The sequence below is a fragment of the Ranitomeya variabilis genome, chromosome 7 (assembly GCF_051348905.1).
Source record: "Ranitomeya variabilis isolate aRanVar5 chromosome 7, aRanVar5.hap1, whole genome shotgun sequence".
NCBI lineage: Eukaryota > Metazoa > Chordata > Amphibia > Anura > Dendrobatidae > Ranitomeya > Ranitomeya variabilis.
The window spans coordinates 24,696,385-24,713,854 of record NC_135238.1 but is presented as its reverse complement, the minus strand read 5'-3'; the positions used below and the strand labels follow the sequence as shown (position 1 = coordinate 24,713,854).

The 17,470-nt window shown below is 45.7% G+C and overlaps 2 protein-coding genes across 5 annotated transcripts; one reads left to right on the top strand and one right to left on the bottom strand.

Annotated features, from left to right (window-relative positions):
- The first annotated feature begins 115 nt into the window (after window positions 1-115).
- Window positions 116-3,758, top strand: PRR35 (proline rich 35). The gene is made up of 2 exons (XM_077274568.1): window positions 116-1,569; window positions 1,950-3,758. The coding sequence occupies exons 1-2, from the start codon at window positions 116-118 to the stop codon at window positions 2,578-2,580; spliced, it is 2,085 nt and encodes a 694-aa protein (XP_077130683.1). The 3' UTR covers window positions 2,581-3,758.
- A 7,099-nt stretch (window positions 3,759-10,857) lies between these two features.
- On the bottom strand, window positions 10,858-16,346 carry ASB8 (ankyrin repeat and SOCS box containing 8). 4 transcript variants are annotated; one of them, XM_077274564.1, is made up of 5 exons: window positions 16,235-16,312; window positions 15,950-15,984; window positions 13,081-13,188; window positions 12,566-12,670; window positions 10,858-12,236 (listed from the first exon to the last, which is right to left on the bottom strand). In XM_077274564.1, the coding sequence occupies exons 3-5, from the start codon at window positions 13,183-13,185 to the stop codon at window positions 11,604-11,606; spliced, it is 843 nt and encodes a 280-aa protein (XP_077130679.1). In that variant the 5' UTR covers window positions 13,186-13,188; window positions 15,950-15,984; window positions 16,235-16,312; the 3' UTR covers window positions 10,858-11,603. The 4 variants fall into 4 exon arrangements, with proteins under 4 accessions (XP_077130679.1, XP_077130681.1, XP_077130682.1 ...); XM_077274566.1 differs by lacking the exon at window positions 16,235-16,312 and adding an exon at window positions 13,469-13,639 and having other exon boundaries at window positions 15,950-15,968; XM_077274567.1 differs by lacking the exon at window positions 15,950-15,984 and having other exon boundaries at window positions 16,235-16,346.
- Between the last annotated feature and the right edge of the window lie 1,124 nt (window positions 16,347-17,470).

The following is a 17,470-nucleotide window of genomic DNA, read 5'->3' as shown; positions in this document are numbered from 1 at the left end:
TGTATTTACCTTCTCACTGCAGGTTGGTTCTTCCAGAAACAATACAAAAATAATCTCTCAATTTTGGGAAAGGATCTTGTAATTTGTAAAAGGTAGGTTACCCCATCTGAAGAAAATGTCGAAAGACGAAGAAGCTGGATGTAAGTTGAACTCTACATGTAAACATAAAGAACGGAAGCCCAAAAAACCACATTATATCCCCAGGCCATGGGGGAAGCCATATAACTACAAGTGTTTTCAGTGCCCCTTTACCTGTATGGAGAAGTCACACTTGTACAACCACATGAAATACAGTCTTTGCAAGAACTCACTGTCACTTCTCATAGAGTCCGACTGGCCTTACAAAAAGAACAGTTTCCTTGTCTCGGAGACAAATATTCACGAAACACATACGGAAGGAAACTTAGAAAAGCAAGAGGCTTGTGATTCCACTGGACTATCCACCAAGACTAGGCAGGTTGGTGAGAAAACTTCTTCTGAAATTCAGAGATTCCTAGAAGAGGATGATGAAAGACCAGAAGACGAAGAAGAAGAGGAAGTGGTTGGCCAAAGTCAGAAAGAGAAAAGCAAGAACATCCCGGCTTCACATACAAGCTCCAGCAAGAATGATACTGGGCTGAAGGGCAAAAGGGAGACCGTTAACAAAGATGGAGAACCTGAGTTTATCATCACTGATGTGTTCTCGTTAGATGCACAATGTGAGAAGGAAAGAGAGGACCAAAGATTTGTTAAGGCTTCACGGAAACCTTCAAGCAATCTTGGAGGATCTCGGGTGGATCAGTGGAAACTATTGACCAGCACACTTAAGAAAGCTGGAGCAGATACGTCAGTTGGGTGCAATGGAACCAACATCATTCCTTGTTACCCACCACCAACATATTCTGATTACCAAGAACATCAAGGTCTTTCACTTTTGGGTCTTAATTACCCACTGAACACCAACCTGTTCTCCTATTTGAACCCCACCATGACAAGCGGTACAGCCCAGCTCCCTTTTCTTACTTCCACAGCTCAACTGATGCACACCCCGCATTCCGCTCACTTCCAGACTTTACAAAACACAGAAAGATCATCATTTCTTCCTCGTTTCTACTATCCTTTGCTGTTTGAGCATGCGTTTAACACTGATGCCAATGCGAAGCCAATGAACCAAAGTCAACCAACAAACACGTTTATTGGTACTTCAAAGCCAAAGATGCCTGTCGATCCTCTAAAGACCTGCTCGCTCAAATCAGAAGAAGGAAACGCCACCATCTCTTGGGTGCCTGGAGATAAGATACAGAGTCAAACCCCAGCTCACAATAAACCAGAGATTGAAGGAAAATGGGTTCCCCAGATGGTAAGAGACATCATTCAACATCAGAAGGAGATTTTAGGCACTTACGGAGTGCAAACCTCCAGAAGTAATGAAGTCCCTATGCAGAAAGGTAACATCGAGGTGTCACCTTGGGACAAAACGAGTCCTTTAGGATGTGTGAAGAGAAAGTCTTGGTTGGACAGAGATGGACCCAATGTAGCAAGTGAACAGACATCATCTTTGGTGGAAGGCGAACGGACTTTCCATAACAGGTAAGATTTTTTTACATATAATAACACAAACATCTTTAGAATCAGTAAAAGGTCAAGTAGCCATCTCTTGTTCCTGAGGTTCTCCATTCATGAGATATTGCTCCTTCTTCCCGGTATACTGTATAAATCTAGTCTTTTTACAGAGTGGGTATGGTTATCAACTCTTCCTATGGGCATCAGCTTGATGGCCACTCCCAGTTGGATAAAAAGACTAGATTTATATACCTGGGAAAAAATGAACAAAAGAAAAAACAAGCTGGATTCAGTAGAACAGCAACAATTACACCATGTTAAAAAGAAAATATAGATTTATTGCAAGTGACAGGCCCTCTTTAAATTTTATATTCCTCATTATAATTTTTTTTTTTTTGTTCCCAAAGTACTCGTTCTCCTATTACATCTCCTGATCTCTGGAACGAGAAGAGCCCTATTTCAGCGGGGACCACTTGCAAGAGGAGAAGATCATCTGAAACTTCCAGTGAAAAATCAGAGCCGATGGTTGTCAATGCATCTCTGCTCATTGGAGATCTTTCAAGAACTTTGGAGGAATATGGAAAAGTGGAGAGGAAGTTAGCAAACTTGAAGTCCGACGACGGTGGTCGTCAGAAGACTCTTGGAGAGCAACTTGGTAAGATACGACTGGAACTCCTTCATATCCACCAGGCTCTAGAGAAGGCTTCATGCTCACCCGATGGGCCATTAGACCTCTCTATAAAGAGGGCAGATGATATGGATAAAGAAGATCCAGAAAAGTTTCCAATGAGCGAAGATTCCAGAACACCTCCACCCCTTGAATCCCCACCGAAACAGGTGGTGAAAGTGGAACTGTTGTCTCCAGAGTTGGTGACTTGCTATGCCCGTCCCACCAAGTGTGAAGCGGACTCGAGCGTGTTACTCTGCCCGGATGGAAGAGTGGGGAGCACTGGGATTACCCAGCCCCACGTAGTTCACCAGGAAGAGATTGGAGGTGTTGAATTTGGAAGAAGCCGACTGCAAATGGAGAATATTTGAAGTCCACAACTCTTCCATGGTCATCTTCACACACTAACCCCATGAAGCTTTCCACCTGTAGACTCGAAAGACATTAAATGCAAGAGCCGGGCTACCAGGTCTGCATTAATAAAACATTCAGCCACCTCACTGTGACAGATTTGCAGAACACTGTGTCAGATTACTTGGCAAGAGATCCAGAAATGATTACAATTTCCCAGGAAAGACAGTTTTTTAGTGATAGTACCAGAGGCAAGAGTGCATGTCACACCAGTGGTGGCCCTTGTGGCTTCTATGGGCCTGCCGGGACAAAAGTTCAAGCTCAGGTTAGCAATGTCCCGCTATTCCCATGGGCAAAGTGAACTTATGCAAGGATTTCCCACTTGCCCAGCGGTTAAACTGCCATACTTTCTTACAAGGGTTCTTCTGGGAGATGTGGTGGCATGACCTGGTTTCAGGAAGGGGCCCTATTTATATTTTTATCTATGGGGGGGGGGGGCTTCCTTTTCTCAAAGTACAACCCTATTTAGAGATCTGTCCAATCTTTTTAAGGCCTCCTCAGATCTTTATGTAAATTTTTTTTACTGGAATCCTCCTCAAAAAGGAGGTCCATGAACAGCTCCATAGACAAAGGTGGGATATGTGACATATTACTGAGGACTTAAAAGGGATCTCTTACCAGGTCAAATACGGGCAGTTTTTTTAAAAAATTTATTCCCCCTCCTCCTGTGTTTTTATTTATTTATTTATTTTTTTTAAATCCGCCATACGGTTCCAGAGATATCGGCCTTTTTATTTAACGCCACTTTATATGGTTTTTACAAATGGGGCGTGGCCCATAGGAATCTGTGGGCGTGTCACTAGGCTGTCATTAGCCACGCCTTCTTTATAAAGACCATAAAACCTATCACTAAACAAAAACGCCCCTATCTCTGGAACTGTATGGCAGATTTAAAAAAAATAAAAAACAAAATGCTCAGGGGCGCAGCGGGAATAAAATAACATCATAAATGGTCCACTTTCACCTGGTGACCAGTCCCCTTTAAAGTCACAGCTGTAAAAAAAAATTGATCATATGTTGCTCAACTAAAAATACTTTGTTAATATTTATATTTAATATTTGTTAGTGATCTGATCTATTAAAGCAGTGACTGTGAAGATGTGTTATTTATTACAGATGGACGAAATGGACAAATATTAAAAAAAAAATTAAAGGGATTTTACCCCATCGTTTAATGAGTACAACGCCATACATTTGATAGTGGCCGTGTCTGGTACTGCAACTCTGTTCTATTGATGTAAACGGGTCTTAGCTGCAATACCAGGCACGGCCACTACCAAATATACGGCGCTGGTCAGGATAGAGAACTGATATTGATGGACCATCCTAAGACAGGTGTACGGCTGAGATATGGTGGAGCTTAAATGCCCCACGGTTTGGTTTCCTAACGTAGGCAAGTTCTCTAAACCAATAAATTTTGGCAGATACTAAGGCCGGCGTCAAGTTTATGTGGGCCATATAGCCCAGAGTCATAGGATAGGTGTACAAACATGGCAGACATTGGGGTCCCCAATAGCCCCCCTCCGGCTGCCATAGGTCACCATCAATCATTTTGTGTTGGGTGTTAAGACACCTTCCTTCATTTACATATTCTTAAATGCTACAGTCACGGTTGACAACAAGACCCTAGAGATACGTGGTCAATACACAAAAAATGTTGCTGAAAATTAATTTTTTTTTTTTTTTTTTTTTTAATAGTAAAATCCTTACTGCAGATCTGACCGTCTCCTAAAGGGTTTACACAAAATTACAAAAACATTGCTGCCTCTTCCGGAAACAGCGCCACCCCCTAGCCAATGGTTGTAACTGGTATGGCAGCTCAGCTTCATTAAGCTTTATCTGCAATACCACATGCAAACTGGGGACAGGGGTGGCGCTGTTTTTGTGTCCAAAGAGTCCAAACAAGTTTTTCGAATTAAAGAACTAACGTCTGGCAGTCGGTTATCCCTTTACATCCAGTGAAATAAACTTGCAAGATGCTTTGCATCTCATAACGGCTGCTTGTCACTTTTTCTATGCTAATTTTCGGGGGTGGGGCACATATTTAAAGGGGTTATTTAGCATTAGAAAAATCTAAAAACAGCGCCTCCATGGGGTGACGTCTGGTATTGCAGCTCATCTCTACTGAAGTGAAACCGGCTGAGCTGCAATACCAGACACAACCTGTAAACAAGTGTGGCGCTGTTTTTTTTTTTTTTTTTTTAAATTAGCCAATTTTTTACATTTTTTTTTTTTAAAGGGGGCCGATCATTAGAAGCGATTTAGCGCTGGCATTTCCGAAACCGATAATATTGTGCTAAGTCAAAACACCCCCTTATCGTCTATTCTGATCACCCCCCTCCGGACCACCATGTTATCTAGAGAGATCCTGCCTCCCAGTAGGATTTCTGCTTACAGCGCGCGCCGAGGCAGAGCCTCACACCAGCGGGCACCGCTGCCAGCCCATGCAGATGAGTAAATAAGTAAGCCGGCAGAGTTCACATAACCCTGGGGACAGCCATAGGACACTGTCACCGCAGATCAGCGTCACTGTCACTGGACCTCACTGCTGCCCCATTAAACACAGCTCGGGGCTCACGTAATTGGCTCAGACTGAGGGTTACCCTTAAACACGAGAGCATGGCTACCAGCACTCATTTACAGCAGGTCCTACACTCTTAACCCCTCTCGCGCCAAAAGGTCCGCAGCAGCTGGATCGGAGAACGAAGGATATTGTGCAAGAAGACAACTTTTCTTCAAGAAGCAGCCATCATCTTCTACGCCATACGATCGTTGCTGCACCTGCCGCGGCGGCAAACTACCGCCTTCAGCTCTGTCCCAGTAAAATAAAGCCAACAGGTTCTTTAAGGGAATGTCTTGATAGGGATATAGACATCATGGCACCTGGTAATATTCGATCATGCCGGCCTGGATCATCCATGTATTGCATTCGTTTTTGAATGACCACATGTAATACTACATTTCACCTGCGGAGGAGCTGTAGGAAAGATGAGCAGCCAATTATAACTTCATTTTGCAAAATCAAATGTTTCCCAGGGATATGGAGAATCTGAACCCAGGCGGCTCTCATTTTCAGGGGGTTGTCTTTGAAGAGATCGATAAATGGATAGAAAATGACAGATTGATAGACGATATATGAAGAGATTTATGAACAGGCAGGATATATAGATGAGATTAGACAGTCGATGTGGGTCAAGCATTTTTAAAGTCATTTTTTTGGACCAACAAGTCATCGGGGTTTGTCCCAAATTTACAAAACGTCCCCACCAACCCCTTTTTAAAAAAAAAATTTGGTGCATTTTTACTTTTTTTTTTTAAAGAATTTATTGTCTGCTTTTTAAGCTAATAACCCCCCCCACTAAAATGCGTGACTTCTTTAAAGTTTGCAGTCGGTAAACCCATCTGTGTAGTGGTGAACCGCACACACTTGGCCTAAAAAAAAAATCCCCCACGTGACGTAAAAGAAATGAAATTTGGCCCAAGGCTAGAACAATTTAAGCCCACACAAAAAAAACAAAAAAAAAAAAACTCCAAACAGCAAAAAGTCATTATTTAATCCGAACAAGTGGAGGATAAGCAGTAACACCTCCTGTCACTTTTACCTTGTCCTGACCTTCTAATGTTTTTTGCCGCCGCGTCTAAATGTTCCAAGCTGGGATGATTGATCAGGATGATTATAATGAGGGCCGATAATAATCCCTATTGTGTGAACGGTATATTTAGGAGGAGGTCTTGTTCTCTCCTCTCGCGCTCCCGTCGCCCCTCTCCCTCCCGCGTTCTCTCGCCCCTTTCCTCTTGCTGGATGGATTGGTTGTGTCAGACTCAAACAGCCGCGTCCCTTCATCCCCCCCAGCTTGGTGCTATCATTTATCCCGATCACAGGAGAGAGGGGACCTGTCAGATTGCGCTCGTGTCTTTATTCGCAGGGGCTGCACTGAGCGGCGGTGACAGAGCTGTGAGTGTGTTATTATGTGCAGCGGGGTGAGAATGTGCGTCAGTAAGTCCGGAGAACGCACTACCGGATCGCTCAATGGTCGACATCAAACCTAATGGAAGACGCGCGACGAGGAGCCGCGATTTCCTACCTGGCACTAAATCTCAGGGGTGGCGCCATGTCGAGACTGCGTGCTCCAAGGTTATAAGCCCGGGATGGGGATAAAATGACTTTCTACACTCACACACTCATTTTTTTTTTTTTGTCCTTTTTTCATTCCTAGTCTATTTTTAGTCCTTTTTTAATTTCTAGTCTTTATTTTAAGTATTTTTTCATTTCTAGTCTTTATTTTTAGTCCTTTTTCATTCTTAGTCTTTATTTGTAGTCCTATTTTAATTACCTCTTTCCATTTAGTCCTTTTTCATTTTTAGTCTTTTTTATTTTTAGTCCTTTTTTAATTTCTAGTCTTTTAGACCTTTATTTTCTTTTTCATTTGTTATCCTTTTTAGTCTTAAATTCCATCTTGCAAAGATTAAACCAAGTCCTAATTTTTTCTTTTGTTTGGTTCCCCCCCCCCCCCTTTTTATACCTTTTAAACCTCCCTTAATCCCTTTAGTTTTGGGGAGGAGGATCTCACATGGGTTCCCATAGGAAAGGGGATAGGGCTATCCAGGACTGGGTCCTCTCTCCAGGGGCCCCTCAGCATCGGTCGGCCACATTATAAGAAAAAATTACCAAGAAACATTCATTTAATCCAGTGACTAATCTACAACATCAGTGCCATCATTGCCGTGTGGTGGGCGACTCCGGCCCATCACCGGTGAGTACAGAGCGTGTGACCAGCCCGTACGTCAGCAGCCTACATTAAAGAGGTCGGACGCTTTACAACTCCTTATCAATGGCCCTTAAGTGGTGAATAAAATAAAAAAATCTATACTTATCTTCCAATCCAGCACCGCACTCTCCTGTGTCCCCCGCCGGCCTCTGGACAGAAGCAATGTCACATGACTGCTGCAGCCAATCAGTGGCTGCTAATAAGGTGCAACGTTCTCAGTTTTGTCCGAGCAGAAGAAAAGTGAAATTTCTCATCAGAAACCCATCTCATCCCATATAAATCAGAGCCCGTGTTACTTCATGTCCGACAAACCATCAATCTGTGTAATATCTTCCATGCCGGAGACATGACGAGACTGTGGATGAGCTGAACGGCTGCCTCTGTCTACACTGATAACAGTGGTGGAGTCATTGCTGGAAAGATAAGGGATCAATACTACACGGTATTATTTATAGATGTGGTCTGGCGGCACACCACATATCCAGACGGCTCCACAGGGACCAGACCGCCATGAGAAGGGGCTTCTGTATAGACTGAAGGGCAGGGGAATAATGGACACTATCAAAGGGGCCCAAGTGCTCTTGTATACACAACACAGGGGCCCCGAGTTATCAAGTAAGTACCACAAAGGGGCCCAAGTGCTCTTGTATTAACCAGAAAGGGGCCCAAGTGCTACTGTATGCACCAAAAAGGGGCCCAAGTGCTCTTCTAAGCACCACAAAAGGGGCCCAAGTGCTCATGTATTAACCAAAAAGGGGCTCAAGTGCTACTGTATGGACCAAAAAGGGGCCCAGGTGCCCTTGTGTTCACCACAAAGGGGCCCAAGTGCTCATCTAAGCACCACAAAGGGGCCCAAGTGCTCTTCTAAGCACCACAAATGGGCCCAAGGGCTCTTCTAAGCACCACACAGGGGCCCAAGTGCTCTTCTAAGCACCACAAATGGGCCCAAGGGCTCTTCTAAGCACCACACAGGGGCCCAAGTGCTCCTGTATGGATGACAAAGGGGCCCAAGGGCTCTTCTATGCACCACAAAGGGGCCAAAGCGATCTTTTAAGCACGGCAACGTTGTCCAAGTGTTTTCTATCCACCACACAAGGGTCAAGTGCTCTCCTATACACCACACAGGGGCCCATTCACACTTACAAGCATCATAGAAGTTGTAGCGGCCATTTTTATTAGCACTGGAGCCATCACTTAGTCATTCAGGCTCTTCTGTGGCTCCTCTTTTTTTAATAGTGAATTCAATACCTGGAAGAAAAAGAAAAAAAAAAAATCAGGTAATTTGGATCAATCACGCCGAAGCCTAATGACCCCCATTACCTTATAAGAGGGTCCGTCAGGTCACCGTGTGGTTTACATCCAGAGCCTTAAACATTTGCAGCCAAAGCTTATCCCCGTCACAAGCTCTGCGGTTCCCTGACCACACAGCGGCCGCTGATCTGCTAGTGTGATATCAGTAACCGGGGCCCCGATCCGAGGTTACTGGTTCTGGCCGGGCTGGGGCAGCCGAGTGAGACCTGATAGTCCGAGAATAAAAAGATTAATGAGCCATGGTGGGCGCCTCTTCTCTGCCAGGCCCCCAGGCTTGATCTACTAGATAGTGATCTGTGTAGGTCACAGGTGAACTGCAGCGAGCTGCTGTACATGATCGTTTCCCATCGTTATGAAGGCTCATTAGTGTGTGCGGATCAGTGCACCTTCCCCGGCTCATGTCCACGTGTATCCTGACTGGTTATACGCCATGTTCCCCGTAAGGTCAGAACATCCTCGATAAACAGTCGCCCTTGAAATTATTTAAAAAAAACAAATTCACAGTTTATTTTGCTCTATGGACATAAATTTCTGCAATCACTTTATGCCAAAATCTTCCAATGTGAAATATACACACTGTCAGGATTCTCCTCTACTTCCAACTCGAGTGTGCGGTCAGAAGACTGTAAGCGTATGATTTCTATATTTTCGGTCACGTGCCGACTAGAAATCTTTCCTGCTTCTCTCACCGTTTTATCGAGAGACCGCAATGATGAGAGTCAGCTGGAAACAGAAGAGAATCCCGACAGTCTGCATGTTGCACACTGGCGGCTTTCGGCAATTTTCTGTTCTGTGCAGCCCAGAAAAACCTCCTCAAGCAAGATGACAGCGGTCATGACTGCCACAAAGGAAAATGAGGAAATCTGGGCGACTACTTCTAGATCACATCGGTTGTCACTCGTCCGATCTTATTCTTGTGCACTGCAAATCCGAAACTGAAATCCAAGATTTCTGCCATGTTGGGTCAAACATCCGTATAACCTATTTACATGCCAAGAGAACGGACGATGCTCAGCTGGAGGCTTTTTCTTGTACGTGCGATACGATAGAGCCAGGAGAATGTTCCCGACGGAAGGAAAAGCCGGATAACCCTCCACGTTCTAGACATCCGCCAACTTCTTCCCAAAATGTGTGTGCCATGAGGGGTTAATTCCGAGGCCAGTCAATCACCAGAGTCTCATCTTGGAAGTTCGCACTTACTCTGCCCTACATATGTCCAACTCTTGGTTCATTTAACCTCTGCTGAGCTGGAAGACGGGATTTCTTACAGGGCAACAATGGGAAGCGAGCGAGTGACAGGCGCGTCCTCCTGGCATCACTGTAAAGGTCAATGGAGAGGGTGGAGTAATGTGGTAAAAGGGGGGAAGTCGGGATTTTGCCCACAGGGACAACCTGCTATTGTCTACAAAAACCCTTTAACCTTTTCAGCACAAGAGGAGGAGTATGATGAAGGCCGGAGCGCCGGTTACTGGGCCGATAATGATCCACGTAACGATCCGTCATCACCTTTGTGTCGCCAGAAGACGATGATACTTTCCATACTCATTACCCAGTTTACTTTTATCTTTATTTGTTACCCCTATAGGGGCCATTTGGCCATTTTTTCTTGCGACGACGCGCCACTACAGGACACCCAATACCTGCGCTATCGTTACCAAGAGAAATTAAGAGATTTCTGCTCTTGAAAATATATTTTTACACCATTTAAAAGAGGTTTTTTTTAATTTTGCAAAGTGATATTGCTAGGATGGTCCGTCACTTTATGATTAGTGAAGCCCCGATCCGGAGAATGAAGGGGCACGGTGCATCCTTTTCACTTTTTCTTTTTGCCCCGATCATTCAGCTCCTCAAGGCACAAGCGAAACGGCAGATCCAGGTGGTTGGAGCGGCGCAGTGCAGGGATGTACTAAAACAGCCTTGTTTGCCCTTCAAGGGGTTGTCCGGATTAGGATACAAATCTGCACATTTTGAGTCCTCAGTGCATTGTGAAGATTCTCCGCTGCAGGTAGCGGGCGGTTATGAGACAACAAGCATGTGATTTGCATATGTCCGGCCACATTACGACTAGTCATGTCTGGCTCACTTGCATTGAGCGAGACCGCGCACTTCTAGTCTGCATGTGACCAAATGTATGCAAATCATATACTTGCGGTCAAGGGCCCATCACTGGAGAATCCACGAGTCACAAGTCTGCAGACTTGTACCCTAAGGCCGGACAACCCCTTTAAGGATCCCATTCATATTAGCTAAAAGTCGTCCGACCCTGCCAGTTTCTGTGGGACCATCTGATGTGTATGGAGACCCCCGACTCTCTGCAGATGGAAGAGAAGGATCGGGAGGATGGAATTTGAACGTCCGCTCCATTATGGTAGATAAGAGGCATCTCGGCAGCTTTCTGCTCTCTCTACATGAGCGGGGATGTGTATGGAAAGCAGGGAGAGGCAGCCATCTCATGTGTATGGCCAGCTATGGGACCACTGATGGACATAATGTGGCTCTTTGCCAATCCTCAGATGACCCAGCTTTACTAATCAGATTTCTCGAATGATAAAACTAAGGAGAACAATTTTTAGGTTCAGCAGACATCACAAGGCTTTAATCTGCTTTTACGGCTCCTACAAATAATAATAAAAAGAAAAAAATTCAGGTGGCAAGAAATTCCCTCCCCCCATCATCCAAAACCCAACAAGTCTGGGAATTATTATGGAGACTGGTATCCTCCCCAGTGACCCAGTGACGTCTTCCATCACAGGAGATGATCCTGCATCCAGGTTCTCCATGAGGCATCACAAACTCTACAGATGAGTCCAGTATAGGAGTCACGGCTGCCCGATACACTGGGAGAACACCCGGGGGGGACAAGATGGCAGTGCGGTGGTCTTCTCCTGTCCTTAGATAGGACTTCAGTGCAGCAGCAGAACATAGTCCTGGATCGATTTAGGAATAGGCAACTCGATCACCACTTCCGATAACTGGCGATCTCCGAGGCTGCCCCTCACCGCCCGCCGTGCCAAAGCTTTTAAAGTGCCGGGAACGGAGCACAGTGTGAGCAGACGTTGGCGCAGCTGGGCGTCCCGGGCGGCCTCTGGGGGGATCCCTCCTTCTCTTTGCAACCTGAGGGTACCGCAAGCCCTGTGCAGCAGTTCCAGGCATTCCTCCTCCCTCTCGCCACCCAGGCCTCGACCCATCAGAATGGCCAGCCGCCCCGCTGGGTACTGACCCTTGAGGTTGGCAGTGTCGGGCCGGGCCCCGTATTCCAGGAGCAGCCGCACGCTCTCTAGGTTGCCCTTCATTACTGCCCAGCTTAGGGGGGTGTCCTGGTTGTAGTCTCTGGCATTGGCTTTTGCGCCCCCCTCTAGTAACGCCTGCACGCAGCCGTCCATGTTTTTGAAAGCTGCCCAGTGTAACGGAGAATCCTGATTCCCATCAGGGGCATTAGGGTCGGCGCCGTATTCCAGGAGAATCTCCACGCAGGTCTCGTCCTTCTCTGCTGCGTAGTGCAGGGCCGTGCGCTGGTAGCCATCGAGGGCATTCACCTGCAGGGCACAGAAACGCAGTCATGGACTGGATATACCGGATACTTCTCACAGCTGAGGATCTGCTGCAGTGTGTCCAGGGTATATAATCCTCCGTGAGCTAATGAGTTGGCGCCAATGACAGGTATCCGCCTGGTTCAGCTCACTGAGGAGTGTACACACTGGATGCAATTGTAGCAAACCTTCAGCTGTGAAATATTAGGTTTGCATTGGTTTGAAAGCCACAGGAAATGTTTTCTATTCACTGACAGAAATCAGAAATCTTGAAAATGGAAACAGAACTAGGATTAGACAGAAAACTGGAATCCCCCTTTAATAAGACCACTGACATTGGCTCCGTGCTCCAGAAGCAGCTCCACGCAGTCGCCATCGCACACCATGCAGGCGCTGTGCAGGGGCATCAGGGTGTCATGAGGACCATTGACGTCGGCCCCCTGTAGACAGAGAGAAAAGACAGAGTCAAGGTTAAAGGGGTCCTGAACACGGACATGTTCTATAGGTGGTCGGCCGGAAAAGGATTGCGGCTGTGTGATAAATGTCCAAGAGAGGTGGGAGAATGGGGGTCTCCTAACTCGCCCCAGGCGGAGAATGAATGGAGAGATGCGAACGGACGGCTCGCTACATTCACTTCTATGAGAGATAGAATTCACACGCAACACCGAGCACGACCGCGTCGTATATGAGGACGTCGGCTCAGGCTGTGTCGCTTGCCCTTGTGGAGACAGATGTGCTCATTTTTCAGAAAAAAAAAAAACCATCATGTGTTCTATGCATTCCCCACCAGGAGGGGATGAGAGACCCCCATTTTCCACCTAGGAGGGGCCTACAGCTATCAGGCACTTACCTTCCGGATGAGGGACTCTACGGTGTCTCCGGGCAGAGAGCGGATGGAGGAAATGGCGCGTATCAGCCGCTCCGACAACGGGCACTTTCTGTACATGTGGAGCATGGTCTACGAGAAAACAGACATTACAGAAAGGGTTAATTTGCCAATAATCTGCCTTATCTGATCTCGGGAAAGCTGGGTGACAAACAAGGAATTCTGGATGCAAATCTGCAGAATTTCACAGAACCCAGCTTTCCCAGAACTCAGATCAGATGCCAGCGCAGGATGGCGGGTGTGTATGATGCAGACCGCCCCCGCTCTTGGCCTGGTCTCCCCTTTTTCGCACGCTCTTCCGCCGCCCCCCGGAGGAGGATCGCGGAGGTGCTCACTCTCTGCCTGCACTCACCCTCGGGGGCAGCCTCCCTGCCTCTGGCACTCGGCGGGCACATGAGACGGGGCCGATGCCTCCCAGGGCCGCTTCTAATGGATGAAGAGCAGAGAGCGTCTCCTTCCATTAATTCTTCCTCAGATGGGATGAAATATTCAGCAGGAGGAGGACACAGAACCGGGCTCCCTCCTAGGCAAAAAAAAGAGAGCGCTGCCAAATCCTGACACGCGGGGGATATTAGGGGAGACTTTAACCAGTTTGTTGCTGGGGGGAAGGAACAGCTGCAGATTGTTAGACCCCCAGTGCACGACGTGGCGGGACTGGGAGCGACGCGATAACGCGCAGCAGCTGGAGCCTGTCACCGACGGGCCATTTACTCCACGCGATAAACTTTGGGCCGCATTCGACTCCCCTGAGAAATGTTTGGCACAAACAGGGCAAACAGGAAAAGTGACGCCGAGCATGGATGTGCCGCGGAGGGAAACCTGTGCCATCAGCACCGGATAGGAGAGGATCTGCGTCTGTTTCCCCACCGCGGGCCGGCAGCGATGGCCGCACACCCTGTGGTGGGCCCAGATCATTAGGACCATGCATTGGCTGCGCCACCCCGACCACCTCTGGCCAGGTGCCATGTTATCACCATTTTGGGCAATGTTTATCTGCTATTTTGTTTTGCAAAAAAATATCCTACAATGGGAAAGAAAATATGAACCATTGGGGTCCGGGAGGCAAGACCCCCAGCGATCAGCAAGTGATCCCCTTTTGTATGGATAACTTACAAGTCTGAATAACCCTTTAATTGCCGGGAGAAAAAAAAAATGGAGTTCTACATAACTAACAAATGCAACTTTTATCTTCAGCTGCCTCCGTAAAAAAATACATGGAAAGTGCCCCTAAAAATCAGAAACTAATGGCGATAACTCCGCAGCCCTCTATGAGCGCTGTCAGATGAAAAATCAACAGTGCCACCAGGTGGAGAAGAGTAGTACTGCATACAAAAAGCTACACTGCCACCAGGTGGAGAAAGTACTGCATACAAAAATCAACAGTGCCACTTGGTGGAGAAAAGTAGTACTGCACACAAAATAAACAGTGCTACCTGGTGGAGAAAAGTAGTACTGCATACATACAAAAATCTACACTGCCACCTGGTGGAGAAAAATGGTACTGCATACTAAAATCAACATTGATGCCTAGTGAAGAAAGTATTGCATACAAAAATCAACAGTGCCATCTGGTGGAAAAAACAAATACTGCATATAGAAATCAACAGTGCTACATGGTGGAGAAAAGGAGTGCTGCATACAGAAATGCACAATTCCACTTCCTCCCCACCCCCCCACAAAAAAAAAACAAAAAAAAACATCGAAAACCCTCTTATCTCAATATTTGATGGAGAAAAGGAGTACTGCAAAAAAAAAAAAAAAAATCAATAGTGCTACCCGGTGGAGAAATGTAGTACTGCATAAACAAAACAACAGTGCCACCTTGTGGAGAAAAGTAGTACTGCATAGAGAGATCAACAGTGCTACATGGTGGAGAAAAGTACTGTAGTACTGCATACAAAAAAAAATCCACAATGCCACCTTGTGGACAAAAATAGTACTGCATAAAAAAAATCAACAGTGCTACCTGGTGGAAAAAGTGAGTGCTACACACAAATACAAAACTCCACTTTCCAAAAAAAACAAAACCCTCCAAAACCCGCTGATCATCTCAATATTTTAATTTTTCATTTGTCTTGCCTTTTGCAGCTCACCATTTCAGCTCTCCATGGTTACATGTCAATGCCTCTATTTAACCCATACGAGCCAGGTTTTTCCCCTCTTCTCCCAAAAGCCATAACTTTTTTTTTTATCTCTAAACATAGCCATAAGGGGTCTTGTTTTTTTTGGGGGGGGGACGAGATTTAATTTTTAATGACACCATTTAAGTTGCCATAAAATGTAAAAATTCCAAGTGAGGTAAAATGTAACAAACCCCCGGCCATTTCTCCATTGTTTTTTGCTTTACGACTTTGCGGTGACAATGATCTCGGTAACTTTGCTCCAGGGGTCAGTACAGTTATGGTGACATCAACCTTTTTTTTTTTTTTTTCAAAGAAAAACAAAAAGTCTTCAGTCCTAACATTATGAGAGCAATCATTTATTTTCTAAACTTTGGTCAGTAGAGTTACATCAACACTTTTTTTTGTGGGACGAGACGTAGATGTTCTCACCATTTTGGGATCACACGACTTTCTGATGCTTTTTGGGTCCATTTGATTTGGGAGGAGAAATGACCAGAAAACAACAAATCTGAGGTTTTCATTTCTCCCCGTTTTGGAGCACAACATATGGGATCATTTTATTAGTTTGGCCAATAAGGTTTTTTTTTTACTTTTTAGATCTCGACATTTTCAGAAAAGGGGATGATTTAAAGTTTTGCAATTAATGTGATTTTTTTTATCTTGTGGCAGCGCCCTCTAGTGTGTGTGCTGGGCTTTACAGCTGTACTTACACGGCAGAGTTCAGGGGTCTTCAGTGGACCCCCAGCTGTGAAATGAGCAAGAAAAAATAATAATTACATTGAGGAGAAAGGGTTAATGCGCTCTAATGGGCGATAAAGGGTGCAAATCGCAACACAAAAGGTTATTAAGGCACCAACGACACATAACACGCTACAAACAGTGCGGGGAACCACAGAAGCCGCCATCACGTCCCTGCTGTGACCACCGGGGCTTCTGAGCACAGACCGGACCCCCGAGCCGCTGCCGGTAACTCGCACCCGCAGACTGACACTCACCTATAGCAGGGAGCTGCAGGGCGACTGACACTGTGGACACCGGTTCAGCCAATCGGGAGGCTGCACACTGAGACTGACAGCCGGGCTAACCAATGAATGGACGAAGACGCGAGTGAGGAAGGCGTGACGTAAAAATGTGTAGAGTCTCAACTTTTTGGTCAAGGCGGAACACCGTACGTCGCCATATTTATTATTGGCAATTGTTCGACGCGATTGTAGCAGTTTATGCTCTGTAGTGAGAGTGTAACTGGTGTAAAGCGGAAGTGGTATAAAATGCGGCGCAGCTGACAGAACATAATGGTGCTGAAGAAAAGTGAGGCTAGTCCCTGTAGCAACCAATCGGCTCACTTGTTTCAATTTCAAGCTGTCTAAGACTAGTATGTAAACTGGATTCTGATTGGTTGCTATGGGCAACAACTCCATGTTTCTTTATACCTTACATTTTGTCACGATAGTTTCATAATAGGGAAAAAGATTTCGGGATGAGTCGTCTCTAAGCTGCACTGGTGCTTATAGGTGTGGGGGGTCCAAGTCTCCTGCTGCCCCCACATATTAGGCGGCAAACTATATGGAGATAAATATGTCCGCCACAGTGTTATGGGGTTCTATAGTTGTCACTGTTATGGGGCTTCCATATATGAGACATTGCTATGGGGGATTCTATATCTGGCACATTGTTATGGGGCTTCTATATTTGTTGCGCTGTTATGGGGCTTCTTTATCTGGCACATTGTTGTGGGGGCTTCTATAGTTGTCGCTCTGTTATGGGGTCTTCAATATCTGGAATATTATGGGGGCTTCTATATTTCTATTGTTATGGGAGGAACTATATTTGTTACGCTGTTATGGGGCTTATATATCAGGCACATTGCTATGGGGGCTTCTAAATTTATCGCACTGTTATGGGGCCTTCAATATGTGGCATATTATTGGGGCTTTATATGTGATACGCTGTTATGGGAGCTTCTATATGTGGCATTGTTATGCGGGTTCTATATGTCACAGTGTTATGGGGGCTTCTTTATCTAGCACATTGTTATGGGGCTTCTACACTGCGTGCAGAATTATTAGGCAAGTTGTATTTTAGAGGATTATTTTTATTATTGATCAACTAAGTTCTCAAACAACCCAAAAGACTCATAAATATCAAAGCTTAATATTTTTGGAAGTTGGAGTGGGTTATTTTAGATTTGGCTATCTTAGGAGGATATCTGGTTTGCAGGTAACTATTACTGT